The sequence below is a fragment of the Peromyscus californicus genome, unplaced genomic scaffold (assembly GCF_007827085.1).
Source record: "Peromyscus californicus insignis strain IS unplaced genomic scaffold, ASM782708v3 Scaffold_21__1_contigs__length_65335640, whole genome shotgun sequence".
Taxonomy (NCBI): Eukaryota; Metazoa; Chordata; class Mammalia; order Rodentia; family Cricetidae; genus Peromyscus; species Peromyscus californicus.
This window is the reverse complement of record NW_026294514.1, coordinates 35106417-35128874: the sequence shown is the minus strand read 5'-3', so window position 1 is coordinate 35128874 and position 22458 is coordinate 35106417. Positions and strand designations below refer to the sequence as shown.

Genomic DNA, 22458 nt, shown 5'->3' with positions numbered 1-22458 from the left:
CAAAGTAGCACAAACTGGGGGCATTTTATGTAACCTAGTATCTTAAGTTGAAAACCATAAGTCTGAGGTTAATTTATACCGAGCCAGGCTTTTCCAGAGAATCTGCCTTGCCCTGCATGATCTGGTGTCCTGTGATCATCAGTGTTTAAATTGCTCTGGTTTCTTATTTGCCATGGATTCAGCTTAGAGGTTTTTTTTTCTGTTATTCATCAGCACAGAGTTTAGATACTCTATTTTCCTTGGCTAGGAATCCCTGCACTGTACTAGAGTGAACTCGGTGAGGATGTATAGAGCATAGCTTCCAGGATTATGTAAGATTATACTGGGTCAACCCTAATCCCATTCATCCACTTCAACTCCAAGGGAAATACAGTGCAAATTGCTCCTGAAATTCTGCTCTCAACATGACCATAACTCTGGGATGCAGTTGTGAATACCTGCTTCAGCAACTGGAGCTGACATTGATGATGTCATGTGTCCCTTGCAGGAAGGTGTTTGGAATCAATTAGGTAACAGAGCAGGGTTAGAAGACAGTAAATTTAATCAGTTAACAGGAACAAGCATCGGTTAGTGTAGTGTTCTAATGAATACTATCCCCCTATGGATTTGGAGATACAAAGAAGCGTATTTTATTTGAAGATTCAGCTATTGAGGTTTCAGCATAGATTATTGGTTTACTATAAATTTGAATTAAAGTCACACATATAAATAAGCATATGGGAAAATAGCCATCTTTCTAGTAATAAAATAAATACAATTTAAAGTATAATCAGGGTTTTCTAGGGGAATAGAATCAACGGACTATATATTACATATAATATAATGCATATGTATTATATACATAATATAACAATATATATTACAAAAAGGATTTATTTTATTGGTTTACACAGGAGAGGGTAGGTCGTCTAACAATAGCTGTCTGAGAGTCTGAGGATTCAGTAGCTGCTCAGTCCATGAAGATAGATTTCTCAGCAGCCCCAATGATGCTTGGAGAACCCCTGTGCATCCATACTACACACTTAATTGAAGCAGAAGACCCTTTCTGATAGAGGGCTGCTAGAACCTCCAGAATAATTGTAAATTACCAAAAACAAGGCTACTAACCCAGTCTTCAGTGACAACATGGCTCATTCTCAGGGTGTTGTTTGTAGAGCTGTGGGGAGGTGACCCATGGGGTGGGGGTTGTAAGTACAGTACTTCCTCCCAAACACAGGCAACCTGTGTCAAGAACCACATGCAGAGTGGCCTATTTTAGAAGGCCTAGAGAGCCGCCTAGAAAAGTCACAGTCATGAGAAAGGGACTGTTAAGAGACTTTACATTTTTTAAAATTTTTTATTATTGTAATGTATGAGGCATGCACACTAGGTACAATGTGCAGCTCTGGTGCAGAATTTAGTAAGAGTTGCTTGCAAGGACAACAGGGTGGGAGTGGACTTGAGTCCGCAGTGACCATTTGATGATCTTTGGGACTGTTATTAATTTTCTTGGATGCTGCAATATTATTTCAGCAACATAGGAGGATTTATTTTTCGGGCTTGCCTCCCGAAGCATTTGGGGATGGGATTCCAAATGGTTATGTTTTACTTAAAAATACTTTAGCATTTAAAAATGTATTTCAGGAAAGGTCCAAATATCACACTATTTACTAAGAAATTTTGTTCCTGGGACATTTTTCCTACGGAAATAGTTCAAAGGGAGAGAGCATGGTTAAAGACCTATGAAAGAGAGTGGGATGGGGAGTGGGTGAATATGATCAATGCATACATTGTCAAAGAATAAATAAAAGATTATATCTGTATATACAGATCATTATGCAGAAAAGCAAAAAGAATTAGAAGTACTTGATTGGCCAGCAGTTGGAAAAAAATTAGATTAGTTTAAATAAGATTGATTTTTGTTTTGTTTTGTTTTTTCAAGACAGGTTTTCTCTGTATAGCTTTGTGCCTTTCCTGGAACTCACTGTGTAGCCCAGGCTGGCCTCGAACTCACAGAGATCCACCTGGCTCTGCCTCCTGAGTGCTGGGATTAAAGGCGTGTGCCACAACCGCCTGGCAATTTAAATAAGATTGAATCAAGAAGCTATCATTTGAAAATAAACTATGACAAACTTGGAAAACTGCTTGTGATACAATACTAGTTTTAAAAACAGAAAATAAAATTGTGGGTGTTATTTGTATGTGTGTGTACAGATGGAAATCTGTGGCAAGATGTGGGGAGGATTATGGGAATTTTGTCATCAAATTTTCCTCAGTCATGTCTTCTTTATCAATAGAAAAGAGTTTAAATACAAAAACAACAACAAAACAAAAACAAAAACAAACCCACAACAGCCGGAGGCTTGAAGTTGACTGTTAGAGAACTACCATTTCAAAGAGCAATCTACAACTAATGGGATTTTGATCCTTCCTTCCTTAGGACATCCAGGAGCCCCTGGAGACCAAGGCTTTCCTGGAGCTGAAGGACATAGAGGACCACCAGGTAGACCTGGACAGCCAGGCTCTTCTGGACCACCAGGGTGTCCAGGTACCTTGCAAGAAAACCTCGAAAATTCCTGAGCATTCATGTGACTTGGGATACCAGAAAGAGCTGTTCTTCACTGAGGGCCCTTCTGCCTCCTGAAGCATGCCTCGGGACAGGGCATGCACACTTACCTCTTCATCACCCAAACCCAGCCCAACTTCACAGGGTTTCACTAATAACTTTACTTCAAGCAGTGCTGGCAAAGTGCCGTCTCTGCACCAGACGCAGAAGGTGGCTGACATAGCACAGGCCGTTTCTTCTCATCCCTCTGTCATTTTTGAGGCTGACTCCCTTCCCTAAAGCAATATCACATATACAGCTCAGGGTTTAATCATCCTTTTCCTTTCAAGTCAGGGAAAAAAAAAAACAGTTAAAATCGTGACTGGCAACTTGAACTGTTTGAAAGTGCATCTTTCTGAAATTAAGTATTTGTCTCCTTAGAGCTAAAAATATCTAGAAAGAAAAAATAACAAAACTGTGTCCTTGATTAATATTAAAAACATAGACAACCTTACCAGGTAATGCTATTTACATGTCACTGTATGAAAAACTTCTCTCCTGTCCCTAGGTGACCCAGGGATGCCTGGGCAGAAGGGCCATCCAGGAGAAATGGGAGACCCTGGGCCAAGAGGTTTCCCAGGAGATTTAGGGAGGCCAGGTCCTCCTGGAGTAATAGGTAAGTAGGGAGCATGCCCAGCCCTCCAGAGAGCCCCAATCCACTGTGGGCAAAGCCACAGCTCTTTCCTGGGCACGTGGCTCTGCTTGATCAGGAATCTCTCAAGGATTCCACCAGGAGCTCCCTCTCCCCACCTCCACCCCCCCCACACTGAAGCACTTGAGGCCACACCCATGTTCACTTGCCTTCCATTGGGGGATACCCAGGATCTTGGTGTTTCCATTGTATTGCTTCTGAGGGCATGTTGCTTGTGTCTGTGATGATACTCACGCCTACCTATTTGCCTCCACTGATAATCAAGCTCCTTTTATGCCCTAGATTCTGTGTTGGGTGTTGGGTGGCATTTTAAAAAATATATACATGATTCCATCCTTCATGGAACTAGTTCATAAAAGAGACAGATATGGCCTCTAACACCCTAGCAGTTGGATTAAGCTCCTACTCTCTTAATGCCTTACATGTGAACTGTATTTTCATGAATGAGCCCTTGGGAGACACAATCCATGTCCAAATCATAGCACCAGAGCTGGCAAGCACTTGAACCCTGAGAATTGGTAAAGAAGGCATCAGGTAGTGATCTCCTGTACCCCCAAAAATGAAATTTTAGATGTTTATAATAACTGAATACAGACAAACATGCCTTTAATTCTGAAATTTCATGTGTGTGTATGTGTGTGTGTGTGTGTGTGTGTAAACAAAACATCTTTAAAATTAGCCTTGAACTCTGTGGGTAAATCACTTGCTGGACAGAGCAGAGCCATTGAGTGATGGAGAGATAGAAGGAGAATTCCCAGAGGCCCTGGCGTCACTCATCTAAACCCCATAAGGACATGGCAGCCACACAGGGAAGGAGTCTAGCACTCAGATTGCCAGGTATACTTTAACTAGCAGAAACAGCTTAGTAGTCATTCAGCTTGTTAGGCACGAGTTACAGTTAAAAACTTAGAACTGCAGAAATGCCCATTTCTTGAGTTGCAGGATATCATAAGCACTCTCTGTCCATCATGTTTATGGAGTGTATAAACCACGTTCTCTTTTTGTAGATAAAATTGGAAGCATGGTTTTTAGCCTTGTTAGTCCATTATATGAAATAAAAGCACATTGGGTAAGGGGTGGGGAGAAGAGAAGGCTTTCCAGAGAATGAATGCCCATTCAAGTATATTTGCTTCCTTTGTTAGCTACAGAAACACTTGTCCTGGCTGTAGTTTTTGTCTTTTAAAGGTAATCGTGGTCTGATTATTTGTCTAGATATAATATAACAAGGTACAGTACAGAATGCTTGCTACTAACAAATATTCATGTGTAGGCAGAGTTTTTTGCTGGGATATGATCAACTCTGTTCCCAAATAACTGACCCAGAGACTAAATATAAATTATAACTGCTCAGCTGATAGCTCAGGCGTATTACTAACTAGCTCTTACAACCTAAATTAACCCATTTCTATTAATCTATGTATTGCCACGTGGCTCATGGCTTTACCTGTCCTCCAGTATGTCTTGCTCCCTCTTTGTCTCCTGCTGACCTCCTCTGAGTCTGCCCTTCTTCTTCCCTGCATTTTCTCTACCCCTAAAATCCTGCCTAGCTATTGGCCAATCAGCTTTTTATTAACAATCAGAGCAGCACATTTTCACAGTGTACAGAAGGATTATTCAAGTCCTAGTATTCATCTGTCCCCCTCCTCCATTGGTCCATTTCTCCTATTCTAGATAAATGCTTTTTCTGTGTGCTCTGTGCATACTTCTAGCACACCTGCAGAGGACTTTGGTACCAACAGAATATGCTTTTTTTTTTTTAAACCAAGACCTTTTAAAAAGTGCCCTTGGTACCAGCTGATACACAACAAGTAAGTTTGGTTGGTGAATTAGTAGTTATGAAGTTGGGGGTCTATAGTTCTAACAACAGGCGAGGGGGCAAGCTTGCTTTGGCATACCCTGACAAGTCAGCTCTCCCTGTCTCCTCTTTTCCTCCTTTAGTCCCAGCTCTCTTCAGGTCCGTGGCTTATACACATAAATTAAATGCTAGTCAAAAATGAAAGGATTTCTGGGAAGAGTTAGAAACCACTTTTGGAATGAAACGCTTTACTGTTTTGAAAATCCAAATTCTGCTTTTCCTCATCCTTTCTGCCCTTCACGCCTCAGCTTTCCAAGATACTCAGTGTTTCAGCAAGCAGTAGCATAGTGTGTGTTTCTTGGTGCAATCCTGCAAACAGGGGAAGTCCTTCTCTGGAAGTTTCCAGCACGAGCAAGCATTTGCTGCGACCACAGAACGTGATGGGAGAAGGTCTTGTTAGGACATATAATCTCTTGATACCATCTCCATCTTCGCTGACATTTGTAGTAACGTGCAAACCAGACTTGTGACACGTTTAAAGTTTCACACAAAATGATGATGCTGTTGTTCTGAGCTTTTCCTCTGTTGCTTATGGACATTTCCTGCCTCTGGCAACCCTTGCAGACCTCCTGGGCTCCTCTTTGACTTTGACATTCTTCCAGTCTGGAAGGATTTGGTAGGGATCCAAAAGAAAACATTTAACATTGTTAAGGGCTCTCTCTCCATAGCCTTTCCAATTCCACACAACAGGGAGCATTTCTGAGTGCCTGCAGGTGGTTGTAATACATTCTTCCTTCCTTTTTGAACATTTATCAAATACCTTCAGTATGACATTGCTTTAAAAAAAAAACCTAACAGGCATGAACTTGGTCCATAATGAAATTACTTTAAAAGTAATTGCTAATTGCCTCCCAATGTTGTGCGTTGAAAGGCATCGAAAGGAAACAGATCTAAGGGCCTTTCACTCCCTGTGCAGACCTCTGCTGCAGTACTCCTTTGCTACCACTCGGGGACGCTGTTTCACTGCACATGCCACAGCAAATGATCCAGCCAAACACCAAAAACAAAACCGTGGGATACATTGTTAAAACTCCAAACATCCCAGGATAAATCCATTGTTGCAATTTTTTTAAACCGCTGTAAAAATGAAGCAAGATCCAGCAGAAACACTTTGAACTGAGAAACTAAATATTTGAAGTATGCTCTGAGGAAGGTCAGGGGACTAACTCTCTCATTTGAACAAGCCAGCTGCCGAACTCTGATTTGTTTGCTCTGCTCACACAGACCATATGGATTTTTGAGTCCTGCTTGAGTTCAGTCAGAATTAAACTTTAACTTCGACACATGATACAAGCGGCTTGATTGCTCGCTTTCGGCTCCTAAGTACATGTACTCTCTGAAAGGATAACGCCCCATTTCTCGTTGTACATCCATACAAGATGAGAATGATGGAAACCTACTGAGAGTTACCTGTTGTGTGAGAATACTATTTGTGGGTTGGGTATCTGGGCTAGCGGCAAGTAGAACAGTTCACCTTTGTGTTTGTAGAGGAGTGTGTGCAAACATGTCCATGTGAACTTGTGCCTGGGAAGGATGTATGGAGGTCAGAGGTCGGTGTTGAGTGTCTTCCTCAATTGTTTTCTACTTTTTTTCCCTATTTTACTTTATTTTTTGAGACAGTGTCTTTCACTCTCAATTGAAGTTCTTCCCAAGGGATTCCAACTTGTGTCAGGCTGACAGAACTACCTGGGACACTCACTGAACCTGAGCTCAGTGAGTATTAGGTTGGGCTAGAGTAGCTGGCCAACAATCTATAGGGATCCGCCTGTCTCAGCTCCCTCAGTGCTGGGGTTACAGATACGCACCCAGATTTTCTAAAAAATATGCATGCTGGGGGATTCAATGCAGGCCTTCATACTTAGATGGCAAGTACGTCATCGGCTGAGCCATCTTCCCAGCCCTAATGAGTTCACTTTTGGAAGGTGCTTTCAAATGTCTTTTATGAGGAAGAAAATGCCTTTCATCAGAGAGCTATGACAATCAGAGCAACATTTTCCCCAGTTTCTGTAACTAAATTATTCTCCTGTCTCCCACCCCAGCACTTAGCAAACTGGATGCCATTGCTTCTTTGTCCTGTCAGGTCAGGATTATGTCTTTCTTGCTACTCATTGTCTCTTCAGTACCTGTCATGAGATAAGCTCTTGGGGGATGGAGTTCTGTGCATTAGGAAGCCATATTTATCCATTCAGTAGGCACTCATGTATTTGCTAGAAAAAAAATATTTTTAATTTAAATCTTATTTTGGAATCTGTTTTTGACAAGGGTTCTCAAGGATTTTCAACCTTTGCCTATAGTTGTGAAACTTTCTCTTTCCCATCAACTTGGAAGGTCGAGTGGCAGGGGCCTCATTTTTCCTGGGACTGTCTTAGGGTGTAGAATTCCAATGCTAAAGGTCCCAGTCAAACAGGGGCAAACTAGTCACCCCATTAAAATGTAAACCCTGCCAGTGTCCTGGGAGTGCAGAGTAGCATTTTTCTGACTTTAAAACGGAAATATAACCTGGGAGTGGAGATTCTGTCACCAAGAGTGGGCTGTCTAACACAGAGGGGAGGCACAGTGTGCTGGGGTGGGGGTAGCTTCACTGACTAGAGGAAGAGCATACTGGCCCCTGAGTGCAGCCGGGTGCAGCCTTAAATGGTGGTTGTTAAACAGACGGACTATCAGAGAGGTGAATAACAATTCCTCATTACCCAGGAAGGTGCTTTGTTAGCCTAATTGCCCTTCATCTGCACTGTATATATTTTATGCATGAACAACTTTCTGATTTAGAGATGGGATTGATAAAAAGCTTTCAGTAAAAGGGGAAAATTATGCTTAAAACCCTGCCCAGATGTAGCTGCATTCAATTTAGAAAGATAACATTGGGTCACATAAGGGTCGGCCAGTTCAACAATGGCAAGGGGCTGGGCTGTGACAGCCCAGGATCTGGATGTGTTGATGTGACAGTGGAGAGTTGGCAGAGGCTAGGACAGCCCTCCTTTAGCCAAGTCCCCAAGCCATCAATCTTGGTGGCTAGCACCGGAGATCAAAACACATAGAAATAGCAAAGTGGTCTCAAAAATTTATTATCATTTTAGATAGATTGCAATAAATATCCAGATTTGGCAGACGAAGAAGGTCGGTGTGTTCTTTTGGTGCAAACTTGAAATACTGGCTCATAAAATAGGACAGAGGATTGGAAAATAAACTAAGCCAGGACTGTGAAAAGCGGTTAGAAAATAAGAGATTTAGGGAAAATAAGGACACATTCCTCCACTTCTTTTTTTTTCAGTACAAGAAAATATGGCTCATTTGAATCGATCTAAATTTGAGATCTTAAAAGGAGAATACCGGTTGTCTATTTCAAGTACTGATGATAAATAGAATGGAGCCAATAACTATGCCATCCTCCACTCAGGATTCTCCACGAGAACCAGCTTTACCAAACAACATGTAACTAGCACTGGAATTATTCACCCACAGATATCTCTAACTTCTTGGAATCATAGTTGTTCCACAAATGTATTAGAAAAAAAAATGTGGCATGCAAGCAGAAACTGTAGTCAATAGAGCTTAAATATAGCCCTCTCTCTCTCCATGTCTTCAAGCCTCATACTCTTTTCTTCACTTTTTATAATTCACTCATCAAGTTAGCAAGCATTTGTTCAATACTTGTGAGGTGTAGGAGAGCTATGTTCAGTGTGGGGATACAAAGCCTAGTAGGACCTGGTTGTGGATTCTGATTTACCCTTGAGCCAGGGAGTCAGCTGCTCAAAGGCATGATTGTTGTACAGCCTTGTAGAGGCAATCCATCCAAGGTAGCCCTATGGAGGTACTGTGGGCACTGTAGGGGCCACTTCCTATGCATTTGGTTGTGTGAGAAGGGTGTGTTGTCACAAACCAATAGAATGCTAATCTGGAGGAATGGGATGTGTGGAGGAGGGCTTACTTCTGGGTGGGAAAGGACAGCTAGTAGATGGAAAGTCCAATAATAGACTAGGAAGGTCACTGGGCTTGGCCAAAGGCTGAGAAAAGCTTCCTTCCTAGAATCACACAGTGGGACAAGACACGTGGGACTGCGTGTGGCTGGGCTCTGCACCCAGTAGGGACTGTGTGATATTTGTTACCTGCCAGTTTCCTTTCTCTCTGTTCCCTCACTTCTGCTCTCCTCAACTTTGTGCTGGCCTGTTAGAAAACTCTCATTTGAAAACATGAAACACAACCCAGCATCTACTGGATGTGTTTGGGGGCAACTTAAGTAAAGTCAGGCTGGTAGCTGGTTGTCTCTTTAGACAGCACCAGGATGCCTTTGGAATACAGAGCCAACCACAAAGTTCATTTGCTGTAAGAAGGTATCAGGACGATTCTGAAAGCAGTAGCTGCAGAGAAATAGCTACAATGAGCTTGGCACACAAGTCTGTTTCCCAGTGTAGTACAGCGCCTTTCAAAAAACCAAGGAAACCAGGCAAGTCCCCCCATACACTACAGCAGGAATCATCCTGTCGGGTTGCTTCGTTACCATGACGACAACTGGAAGGAATTAGGACCAGCCCACCATGGTGGAAAGAGAAGACTCAAACTGGAAAGCAGTGAGCTTGGATTTAATCTCGTCCAAACTCTACCGTGCCTAAAGAGATTGTATCATCATCAAATCAAAGGACACTTCCTGCACCCAAATGTGGCAGTTCTAGACTATCTCCCATCATGAATTAGCTACAAAACAAGCCAAAGAAATACATTTGCTAAGTCTTCTTGTCAGAAAATCTTCACCAAATGAACGTGCTGGAAAACTCTCAGGCTAGATTCTGGCCCCTACGATGACCTCCAGACAGTGAGATCTGCCACCACCTTCCTCCTTTTGACTCACTCTCCCCTGGTGTAGGCATCGAATTGTAGTGAGACTAGGAATCAATAGCTGGGCTAACCTTCGGGACTCAGAACTTGTGTTGTGTTTCAGGGCCCCCCGGGTCTCCTGGTCTGAATGGCTTGCATGGTCTCAAGGGTGAGAAAGGAGCCAAAGGTACCTCAGGTAAGACAGATCCATTGATGATCAAACTTTGATCCATCGACCTAGGGATGAAGTAGAGACTCTTTCCCTGGCATTTCCTCAAGTCATGAGACCTGGGGGTGACTCCAAAGGAATGGCATAGGGTAGAGACAGTGTTGGAACTGTTTCTAGATCTATGGATGGTTTATATAAAAAATAGACATTTAAGAAAACTTGATGCAAAAGAGTGGCAGTTAATAGTACTTTTCTTTTTATCACTTAGGTCTGTCTACTGAATACTCTGAATTCTTGCTAAATTTTTGACCATATTTCAAGATATTATGAAAAATAAACAGTCATTATTTTTTTAAAATGTATATTGCTTTTTTTTTTAAGTATAGCAATGACTGGTACAATCACATTAATCTAATTAGTAGTGCTGGCATCCCTTTACTGTGGCTGTTGTGGAAAATTACTTGAATAACTTCCCATTAGTTTTTTAAAAAATCTATGTTTATAATTTTCAATTATGTGCATCTATGTGGGGGTGATGTACATGTGAGCACAGGTGCCAGAAGAGCTGGAGGTGTTGGTTCTCCTTGGAGCTGGAGTTACAGGCAATTATTTGTGAGTGGTACAACATGGGTACTTCAAATCAAATTTGAGTCCTTTGGAAAAGCAGCAGGTGCTCTTAATTGCTGAGCCATCTCTCCAGCTCCCAACCTGCCGTTATTTTTGATATCACAGACAGGTTAATCTTCAACCACTATAATTTAGCTTATTCCATTTAAAATGTCTATTGTATTATTTTCCCATTGAAATAGCCTACATCAGACATAGTAGCTGAATCCAACTTGTAAATTTGAATACTTGTTAGAAAAAAGATTTTACAGCTAGGCTTGACTCTGCTGTTGGAGAGTGACAGAATCTTTATGGATTTTGGATATTTGAAAAGTAATGTAGGTCACCTAAGATTTGTTTGGTGGCTTTTTCAGTTGGACTGATTAGATATATAACCCTTCCAAGAAACCAAAGATATTGTCTCCCCTTTCACCGAGAAGCTCCAAATTATGGCAGACTACTGTCCACTTTGATTTCTAAGCAATTTGGTCACAGTTATGTATAGTCATCTCCTGTGTTTTCTGCTGTGTAAAACTAATATTTCTTAAAATTTGGGACATAACCACAAAAGAAAACAAATCTGTGGCTGGTCAGTATAGTGGGTCATAAACAAGAAATGGAGATTCAAGGAACTGAGCACCATGGCAACTAGGTTTGTTCTCTCTGCAGAACCAGCCACTTCCTCTGCCATACTCCTGCTGCAGGGTGGGTCCTTTTCAGGTTCTGTGACAAGGATAAATACAAAGATGCAATACTGCTGCTGTTTTTCTCATTAAGGTTTGCATGAAATGGGTCCACCTGGGCCAATGGGAATGCCTGGGCTAAAGGGGGAGAGAGGAGACCCTGGGAGTCCAGGAATTTCTCCCCAAGGCCCTTCTGGAGAAAAAGGGCTCCCAGGACCCCCAGGTAAGGAGCAGCATGTTTTGATCTTTCCTCAAGAACTAGTTCAAAACATTTCAGATGCGATGGGGCTAACATATGAACACGTGCTTCCACAGGGAGACCAGGACCACCTGGTCCCACTGGTGCCCCAGGAAGAGCTGCTAAAGGTGACATTCCTGATCCAGGTCCTCCTGGAGACTGGGGACCTCCCGGCCCTGATGGCCCAAGAGGTATAATGGCATTGCGACAGATGATGGCAGTGGTTCCTTCCTTAGAAACTGCCAGCTAGATATGGCAGTAGTATCACCCAGAGAAGTGCCAAAGTGGCTCTACCAACTTAGGGAATGGATTAAGTGAGATGTACCTGGTAGCAGTATCTCCCAGGACCAGGACCAGAACATAGCCCCCCCCCCCCTTCTATGTCAACTGCAACAGACTCCTGCTGCTTAGGTACACACAGAGGTGGAGCAAACATTTCCCATCACTAGGTTGACACTACCTGTCAGAAGTGCCCACTAGGAAAGAGCCATGCTCTCCTTGTTCTCTAGCACCTGCCCACTGGCCTAGAAGGCATGCCATGTACACAGAAAGTCTCCACATGGGCTGCCAGCAGTGCATGTTGCCTTTCTCACTGCTGCACAGAAATGGACTCTGACAGGGCAAGTTCTGGAAATCGTTAACAGCTTTAAAAAAAAAAAAAGTGATAGACTCGGTGGGTGTCTAGGTGGCAGGTGAAGAGCATAGGTGAGTCATGGATTCTTCCATATTGATAGCCACATTCACACTGGCTCACAGAACTCTTATATGGAGACATACACCTTAGTAAGGGTGGGGTTGTGTAGAGAAAATAAAAGCAGTAAAAACTGTGGTAGGAAGTACAGAAGCTCAGTAAGAATAAAGTTGGGGTCAGCTCATTCCTATGTATAGATATTTGTTTTAAAATTAGATTATAATTTGGGGGGCACATTCATTTCTCATTAGCTGTATTTTAGTACAATTTCATCCATCCATCTATCCATCTATCCACCCATCCAACCTTCAACCCATATACCCATCCATTCCTTCAACCATACATTTTTCCACCCACCCATTTCTCTGTCCAATCAACCGTCCACTCACTCACCCACCCATAGTACATACACTCATCCATCTGCACACCCATCCATCTATCCATCCATTTAACCAACCACTAACCTACCATGCATCCATGAATCCATCCATGCATCCATGCATCCATCCTTCCATCCATTCATGCAACCTGTTAAAACAATGAGATGGTTGAAGATACAAACCATTAGCTGATTCTTCCAAAGAGTTCAGAAGGGAAAGAGGTCTATTTAGTTCAACAGTTACTAACCTAACTTTTCTCAGCTTAGACCCTGTAACACACATTTTGCATTTCACTTCTGATACTGTTGATTTTCTTGTACTTCTGGTCCTCTACATCCCTTGTTTGCAAATCACTATATTTCATTGCCTAAGAAGTTCTCAAACCACCAATATTCACCTTTGTCTTTGACTGAAAGAATGTTTTTGCCTCCTCCCTGTGTCAGGACCACCTGGGCCTCCAGGATCCCCTGGGAATGTCGACCTTCTGAAAGGGGATCCAGGTGACTATGGTTTGCCTGGACTACCCGGCTCCCGAGGCCCACCAGGCCCTCCAGGGTGTCAGGGTGCCCCAGGATGTGATGGCAAAGATGGCCAGAAAGGTATGAATTGTTGGCTGTTCTTTCTGTGGTGTGTGAAGACCTTCCTTGCCTTGCTCTAGAATCTGGGGTACTGTCTTCCCTCCTATGATGTCATTCCTGTTTCTTCTGGAAACAATGATGTGATTTCTAAAATGTCCTGATTCCTCTAAAAAGTCCTCAAGTTGGAATGAAAATTGAAAGAAAGACACACGGGCTGGAATTGGTAGAATGTCCTGAGTTTGATGCCCAGCATGTCCTAGACTGGGTGGTGGTGGTCTCTTGTAATCTCAGCACTTGGGAGGTAGAAGCAGGAGGTTCTGGAGTTCAAGATAATTCTTGGCTATATAGCAAGTTTGAGGCTAGCCTAGGGTACATGAGACCTGTCTTAAATAAATAGCTAAGCTAGAAAAGAAAAAGAATGAATCTTCTGGACCAGAACTGAGCAGTAGAAATACAACATGTGATTTAAAAATGTAGAAGCCACATTTAAGGAGTGAAACTAGCCAGGTGTGGTGGCTCATGTCTGCAACCCCAGCATATGGGAGGTTGACACATGAGAACTGCCATGAGTCTAAGGCCAGCTTGAGCTACATAGTGTCTCCCAGGGCAGCCTGAGCGATAGAGTAGGACCATGTCTCAAAAATGCCCACTCACCATAGCTCTTGTACTTTATTCAATAAAATGTGTCCAAATATTATTGTTTTTAACGTCTAACCTGCATAAAATTACCAAGGAGATCCTGCCGTTTATTGTTCCTTTCCCCAGTATGCCACAACCCCTGTCTGCCACTGAAACTCAGTGTATGTTTCAAACTTATTATATCCCAGCCCAGTGTGGACTGACCACATTTCATGTGCTCACTAGACATATGTAGCTAGGAAAGAATAGTTGTTTTCTGGAACATTTTTGTTGAAAAGAGACTAGTGAGCATTTTTCAACTTCCTTATTCTATAAGAGGGATATATATGTATATATAGTTATATATATATAAACTATCTTTGAAAATTCCAAAAAGGGCTCAGAAATTATCACTTTGCCTTACTTCTGAACCTAGTATGAGATATAGCAAAAGATTAAGGCAGAGGGGAGACCAAATTATCCTGAGGCTACAATAGCCCCCGTGCAGAGGCTGTCTGTGGGATTATGTACATAGATGCACATCCATGGAGCAGTATGTAGCAACCTCTTTGTCTCTATTATATAAAATCAGCTGTGATGCTGCAGCTTACATCTGCAAACCTGCGGGCTTCCGCCCCTTGACTATCAGCATCAGACAGATGTGCCAATGCTCCGGCCGTCAAGAGAAGAAGGGAAGCTATCAGGTCCAGAGCATGCATCTTCACCTGGACATAAGCTTTAGAGCTGGGGAAATAGCAGGCCCAGCTAATCGAAGGACCTAGCCAAGGGCAGAGAGGACGTTCGAAACAGTGGTAGATGAGGCTGGTGAGATGGCTCAGTGACCGCAAACACACTTGCTGTGATGATGAGCTCAGTTTAATCCCTGGAAGTAGAGAACTGACTTCACCAAAGTGTCCTCCGACCTCCACACATGCACTGTAGCATGCACCTGTCTCCTCTATCATGCATGCATGCGTGCGTGCACACGCACACACATACACACACACACACACACACACACACACAATTTTTAAAAATTAAATATCAGTGGAACCACTATCCATGCTTCCTGTTCCACTCCCATTCTGCATCTGCTAGTCCATGCTTTCCTATAGCAAGGGCAGAGAGTTCTATGGTCTACCAATATGTACTGGGTATCTACTAGAGGGTAGAGGGGTCACAAACTTAAATAGCACCTACCTGGACCAACACTGAGAAGATGCTTTGGGTGGGCCTGATTGTAACGTGGTGAAGAAGACAGGGCTGAGACCTTCAGCCATGCAGACACCTTAGCCCCAGGTACTGCTCCTTCCTTCCCACTTAGTTCTAATCCTTTGCTGTCCCCAGAGAGAGTTCAGAATAGGGGGCTTTGCTTTTTCATGTTGTCTTGGCTTGCTAGCCCTTCTCATTGACCACTGAGATTCTTTCATGGAGACATTGCTTTCTAGCCTTCCAGAAGGAGGCAAAGCATCTCCCTCACGCCACCTCTTTCTTTGAGTAGAACTCTACAGATGCTAAACCAGTTATAGTCACTGTAACATCCCTTCTATGTCCTCATTTTTATTTTTTCTTTAGGACCCATGGGATTCCCTGGGCCTCCAGGGCCACCTGGTCTTCCTGGAGCACCTGGAGAGAAGGGATTACCTGGTCCTCCAGGCAGAAAAGGGCCCGTAGGTCCTCCAGGTAAGCTTCTGGTGGCCATCATCTCCTAAGGCATGCCCATACAGCCTCCCATTTAAGAAAATTCTTATGAGGGTCAGCCTGCAGAAACCATTGCTGCGTACTTGTGAGTTAAGCTCTTCTGGTATAAAGAGTGTATTTGTTTTCGATTGCCCCATCAAATCTCACATCTAACAAATTGTCAGAACAAATATGTTTAAGAATTAAGAGCTGACGTCACATATATTATTTATAAAGGAATAAATATTTGTGTGTTTTCCACCCATGAGACAGAGGAGGATTTGACTGCTCTTAAGATTCTGTGTTTACTTCTTGCCCCCGAATTTCAATAGATGTCTATTTTCTGAAAAGCACAGTAGTTCCTATGGGATGCGAGGCTATTTAACTTAATTATTATGTAGCCAGTATTTCTTTAACCATAAGGAGGAACTAGGAAGAGAAAGTTCACACAGACATATACATGTAAGGTTAGTGGAAGTAATGTCTTTAAACATCCCCAAACAGTATCATAGATATGCTGCGATAATTCAGAATGTTTGCAATGTTTGTGGCACTTTAATCCCAGGAACAAACATAGCACACTACTTCATCGGGGTCACAGTACAGCAAGACAGAGGGCTGGTACTTGGATTCTTCTTGCTTCCTTTCTGTGCATATAATCTATAAAATGTGACAAATTAATACAGAATTTTTCAGAAGGCTTTAAGTGCCATAATTCCTATACTCACTGATTCAGGACACATTCACCATAGAAAATCAGCTAGAATTGTCGGTTTCTCCAGAGAGTTTCATTTCAAGTCCTTGTAAAGATGAAAACTCCATTAGTACCAAATCATAGCGGCTTCTGTCAATCACAATGATGCAAATGCTTTATGTAAATACAACGCTGTCACTCTGCTTGTCACCGACGCTCCCTCAAATTATTATTTATGTTCTCAGTCATCGGTTTCACTTTTGTCCTCACTCACAAATTTAAATTTTCTTTCCACCCCGTGAAAACCGTTGCCTCCGTTTTGCATTTTCGGCTTTGGATCTCTTCAGGCTGCAGAGGTAAGAGTTACTGTGAAATGGATAATTTCCCCTGACTCTACTCCCTTGTCTTTTCTGCGTTGACCCTTTTCATGGTGTTTGTGAGTTAAGCTGCTGCGTTTTTTTGTGTAGATGGGGTTTCTGGAGTCATCGTAGGTTTTAATGTTCTTCATTGCAGCTCTAATCACCTCGTATTAGTGTTCTGGTGGTGGCCCTCACTACAAGTCGTCAAGGTGAGATAGGCACTCAGCTCGCAGAATTTCAGTTCACTGACGGAAGTTCAGTTCAGGATGGGTACTCTCATTGTTGAATGCCACAACCCATGATAGTGCAGCTCCTTTGATGATTCCTCCAATGTAAACATAAACAACATCTCCAAGATGAGCAGCATCAACATTACTAAAAGACAGGCCCTTATTCCCAATAAGAGGCAAGTCCATTTTTAAGGAAACATTTGTTTGTGTGTTAAAAATAAAATGTTCACACAATAGTCTGTTGTGTAAAAGCAATGTGTGATTTCTGCATCCGGCATTTTCAAAGAGAATCAAAAATACTCTCAAGGGGTGAAAAGCAGGCATGTGTGGTGGGAAGCCAAGGCGAAAGTATTTTTCATGTCTTCCAGGCTAGCCTGAGCTACAGACTGAGACATTTTCTCAAAAGTCTACCAAAAGGGGGTTGCAGAGAGACCTTAGTAGCTAAGAACACTGGCTGCTCTTTCAGAGAACCAGGGTTTGATTCCCAGCATCCACATGGCAATTTAAAATTGTTTAGAACTCTAGTTCCAGAGGCTAGGATGCTCCTACTGGCAACCACAGGCACTAGGCATGTACATGACGCACAGACATACATGCAATCAGACACCACACACATACAATTAAAAGAAAATTGTAAACCCACCCCACCTCCAAAAACACAAAAAGAGGAAGAAGAAATAAATTGTGAAGATGTGTATTTATTCTTTCTAGGTGTTTGTTATTACCCTGAAGAAAATCACCCTGAAAACAGACCCATAAATTACTTTTAGAGATTTTAGAAGAGACATTTTATCTATTTTTTCAGCTCCTATATTATGAAAAGGTAAAGAAAAACAGGATGAATATTCATAATTTAAAATTAAAGTGAATGTTGAATGGATTTTTATTTCTGCCCTCTCGGTGTGATAAGTTGAAATTCATTTAAAGATAATATTGTAGTCCTTACCCAAAGCCCAGCTAAAATGGGAGAGGTGTCACACCTCTATAATACTAACACTTGTGGGAATGAGGCAGGAAGATTGTTTGATCCAAATTGCCGTGGGCTATATAGTGAGATGCTACCTCAAAAAGCCAAAACAATAACTAAAAGAGACAGCCTCTTCTTGGAAAGGTCCAGTTTATCCCAGGAAAACAGGAGACATTCCTGTTCATCTCTCTCAGTAGCCTTGCAGCAAAGTCCAATTTTACGTTACAAAGTCCAGTTTTTAAGCTGGACATATTGTGAAAAGTTCTCTGGGTTCGTGTTGCTTGTAGTTTCATGCCGTGTTTTATGAAAGGTTAAATCCCAAGAAGCTTGCAGACTTCAGGTCCATTATGAAAAAGCACAGGAAGTATTGTGTGGGTCGATACTCTGTGGTCATGGCCAGAGCTCCCAGGTCACCTTGTTCCTTCACTGCTGCTATTTAAAATCATTATGCACACATTTGCATGAACTTTGAGAAAACTGTAACCCACCAAATGGTGTGTTTTTAAACATTAATTTTCTTATAATTTATCACACATATACTAAGAGTTTTTTGGCTGTGGATGTAGCTAAATGGTAGAGCATGAGTGTCTATCCATGGGTCCCATCCACAACACAGAGAGAGAGAGACAGACATAGAGAGACAGAGAGACAAAGAGACAGAGACAGAGATGATAGAGACACAGACACAGAGAAATAGAGAGAGAGAGAACAAGCTTGAGGCAGTAGGATTTGATGATACGCTGGTGAGGAAGGTACATTTGGAACCAGAGCCTTCTGGATTGTAATCTGGACTCTACAGTGTTTGGGCTGTGTAACTATAAATATAAAATGTATCCCTGAATCCCTGGATCCCCGGGGCTTTCTTACCTGTGACAGTCTGAAAACACAGCACGTGGCATGGTTGTCTGGGGAGTGGAATGATGAAGGGCTTCGCATAGACCCTGATACACAGGAAGGTCTTCAGTATGTTCAGTGGTATTTTTGGCTCCTGTGGGATGTTTCTGAGTACTTATTGAAGCCTTGGGAAGCAGCCTGTCCTGATGTGAATACTAGCAGTATGTTAAGAGTGTCAGCCCCTCAGTGCGATGGTCCTCGAGGTCAGAACACCTGGTCAGTGCTCTTCACCTCGCTTGGGAACATGCTAGAAATGCACACATCAGATCCTGCTTCAGACCTTCTGATTCAGAAATTGCTTTCTAATTAACTGGCTGATGAGTCTAATGTGCCGGTCTGAACTAAGCTCCACATTGGTGCTTCTCAGCCCTGGCTGACACTGGAACCACCTGAAGGATTAAAATCACACCAAGCCTTGGGGTTCACCTCAGAAATTCCCAGGTGTTCCATCAGCAAAATATTTGAAAACCTCTTGTAGCTGGATTTATCAAGCCCATAGTTGAGGGCACAGCTGAGACTACCAAGTACCACAGTATTCCAGGATGTGGGGAGTGTGAGGGGAGGAGACATGTAACAGTTTAGCTTTGTGGCCACTGTAGATCATTCCAACATTCATTCAAGATTGAAAAACCATGGCACAAGAGCCTCTGGCCATCTTGAATTATGTAGGGGAAACTGATACTAGGCAAATCCACCTGGTTCCAGTATAATGAATTAGGAACACACTAAGCTGAGCTTTAGGGACCCCTAGTTCCTCTTACAGTGACACTTGTGGTTAGCTCACTAGTAAAAAATGACACAAAGGTTGGAAATCCCATGAACGACATCAAAGTATTTTTATCTCAGCCAAGAGTGAGTAGTAATCTCTATTTCTGCTTTTACTGGCTGTCCATCTCTCATTCCAGCAGTCAGTCACTTAATCCACAAAGGCTTTCTAGAAGATCTGTGTGTGTCTCTGCAGGGAGCAAGGCAAGTTCCCACCATTGTGGAGCTTACACTGGACAGTTGAAGATTCTTGTTCAGATTTTAGGACTGTGACAGGAATCCATCCTTTCCCAGAGCTGGTTCATAAGCACGTGAATCCATTTATACAACAGTGCTTCCAATTGCAGGTGAACCCGGGCCTCCTGCCGATGTGGACTCCTGTCCTCGAATCCCAGGACTTCCTGGAGTGCCAGGTCCCAGAGGACCAGAAGGAGCTGTGGGGCACCCTGGACAGAGAGGACCCCCTGGGCCAGGTATGAGCTTCTCCGAGTTAACTGTTGAAATAAAAATCTATGTGTTTTGTGATATTGTTTTTCAAGAGAACTCTAAATAACCCAGGGTGGCAAATCTGTGAAAACTTCCTTCTTCTTTTATATTTTTGTGTATCAACATAAAGGGAATTGGATTCTAGATCCACACATCCTTTCTATTCTTGTGTTAAACTCCTATTTAAATCTTTTAGATCTGCCCAGCTCTTGGAGGGTGTGTTTGGAAACCCCATAGCACATCAGAGTAAGTGGCTTGGTTTTGAACAGTAACAACAATAAAAATAAAAATTAAAAAAAAAAAACAACCCAAAACAGACATAAACAATTGAATGGGGAACCAGTGGAGTAGGAACAGCTTGTGAGAAGAAGGAAAGCCACTTAGAAGATGGAGGAGAAGAGGGAATGTGGTTCTGAATTTTGTTGATGCTGCCTTGTTCCTGGAACTGACCTGATGAGCCCTGGTCAGTCACTGTCAGGATGGGAGGACCTTTATTAGCACACACACCAAGCTGCTGGCAAAAAGTATTCTCCACGTGGTTTATTTTCTACTTGCACATTCTGCCCACATTGGGCAATTTTTGCTGAGCTAAGGAGTGCTGGGTGTTGGGAAAGCACAGACCAGTTGCAGCCTCTTTGAGTTCAACGTCTGTGTGCAGAGGATCAGAAGAGAGACTGTGGCCGGCCCCTCTCTTACTTCCTCCACCTCCTGGCTGCCAGGTGGTTCTTTTCAGTGTGGTGCCAAAGGATGTGGAAGGAGAATGAAATTTTGTATCACTTGTTTTCCTTCCACCCCGGAGGCCACAGCAGCCTGGGAGCAGGATTTTCATTACCTACTGATGGATCTCCACAGGGATCTGGGTGTGGTGATATTGTGTTCCCCAAAATATTGTACACCCTAATAAACTTATCTGGGGTCAGAGGACAGAACAGCCACTAGATACAGAGGCCAGAAAATGGTGGCACTCACACCTTTAATCCTAACCTTCTGGAGGCAGAGATCCATTCAGATCTCTGTGAGTTCAAAGCCACATTGGAAACAGCCAGGCATGGTGACTCACACCTTTAATCCCAGGATGTGATGGCAGAAAGCAGAAAAGTATATAAGGTATGAGGACAAGAAACTAGAAGCTTTTGGCCTGTTAAGCTTTTAGGCTTTTGAGCAGCACAGTTCAGCTGAGATTCATGCTGGATGAGGACTCAGAGGCTTCCAGTCTGAGGAAACAGGATCAGTTGAGGAACTGGCGAGGTGAGGTAGCTATGGCTTGTTCTGCTTCTCTGATCTTTCAGCGTTCACCCCAATACCTGGCTTCAGGTTCGATTTTATTAATAAGACCTTCTAGCAATTCGTGCCACATCTGGGTCATGGGAGGTATGTGCTAAATACTTGAAGGAAGCCCAGATACAGCTGTAGCGCAGGGCAGCTCATCTCAACCTAGTGCTGTTGACTTTGGGGCCAGGTAATCTGTTCTGCAAAGGGCCACTCACTGTGGGGTGTTGAGTAGTATTCTGAACCTCTCCCCACTAGACATGAATATTGGACCCCTACCTTGTGACAGCCAGAAATGCTTCCAGATGTTAACAATGGCCTCTGGTGGACAGAAACACCTAACCCTGAGACCTGTTTGTGAGGGAGAGGTGTGGGACGTTTTCAGAAATGGCAATAGCGTCAATCTAAAGAGAAGTTAAAAAAACAAACAAAAAACCCCCAAAACTTTGTTGTAGGGCTGGGGAGATGACTTGGTTGTTTTTTTCCCTCCCTCCTTCCCTTCTTCTTCTTCTTCTTCTTCTTCTTCTTCTTCTTCTTCTTCTTCTTCTTCTTCTTCTTCTTCTTCTTCTTCTTCTTCTTCTTCTTCTTTGTTTTTTGAAACAAGGTTTCTCTGTGTAGTTCCGGCTGTCCTGAAAACTGCTCTGTAGATCAGGGTAACCTTGAACTCAGGGATCCACTTGTCTCTGCCTCCAAAGTGCTGTGATGAAAAGCATAAGCCACAACCAGGATGCCTTGGTAAAGTACTTTCTGCATAAGCACCAGGAGCTGAATTCCATCCCCCAGAACCCTCTTAAAAGAGGTGGTTGCAGCCAGTGTGCCTATAATCCCAGTGCTGGGAAGGTAGAAACTGTAGGAACTCCGGGGCTTACTATGCAGCCAGGCTGGAAAGTCAGTAAATGTCCAGGTTCCATGAGAGACTCTGTCTAAAAACAAAATGGAGGGTGATTGAGGAAGACACTTGACTCCAACCTCTGGCTTCTGCATGAATGTGCAAACACACACACACACACACACACACACACACACACACACACACACACACACACCCCTACACGCAAATGTAAATAAACACACACACAAGTGTATGTGAACACACACCTACACACAAGTGTATGTGAACACACATACCTACACACACACACACACACACACACACACACACACCACTTTATAGGGATTTAAGCAAAAAGAAAAACAAAGAAAGTAAACATAGTTCTTAAAAGGCACAGCTGGCTGTGTATCTGTCCA

At 42.8% G+C, this 22458-nt stretch overlaps 2 protein-coding genes across 7 annotated transcripts in view; one reads left to right on the top strand and one right to left on the bottom strand.

Moving 5' to 3' along the window:
- Nucleotides 1–22458, top strand: part of Col4a4 (collagen type IV alpha 4 chain) — a 116815-nt gene that overhangs the window by 85892 nt on the left and 8465 nt on the right. Inside the window, 9 exon segments of the mRNA XM_052750033.1 lie at nt 2420–2527; nt 3093–3200; nt 10028–10099; nt 11456–11584; nt 11677–11790; nt 13114–13269; nt 15442–15549; nt 16588–16596; nt 19803–19928. Of these exon segments, the coding sequence (XP_052605993.1) occupies nt 2420–2527; nt 3093–3200; nt 10028–10099; nt 11456–11584; nt 11677–11790; nt 13114–13269; nt 15442–15549; nt 16588–16596; nt 19803–19928 (930 nt within the window).
- Rhbdd1 (rhomboid domain containing 1) overlaps nt 21844–22458 on the bottom strand; it is a 171458-nt gene continuing 170843 nt past the window's right edge. For all 6 annotated transcript variants that reach the window (XM_052750026.1, XM_052750027.1, XM_052750028.1 and 3 more), the window contains one exon: nt 21844–22133. In XM_052750026.1, coding sequence (XP_052605986.1) covers nt 21859–22133 — 275 coding nt within the window. In that variant the 3' untranslated portion in view covers nt 21844–21858. The remainder of the gene's footprint in view (nt 22134–22458) is intronic.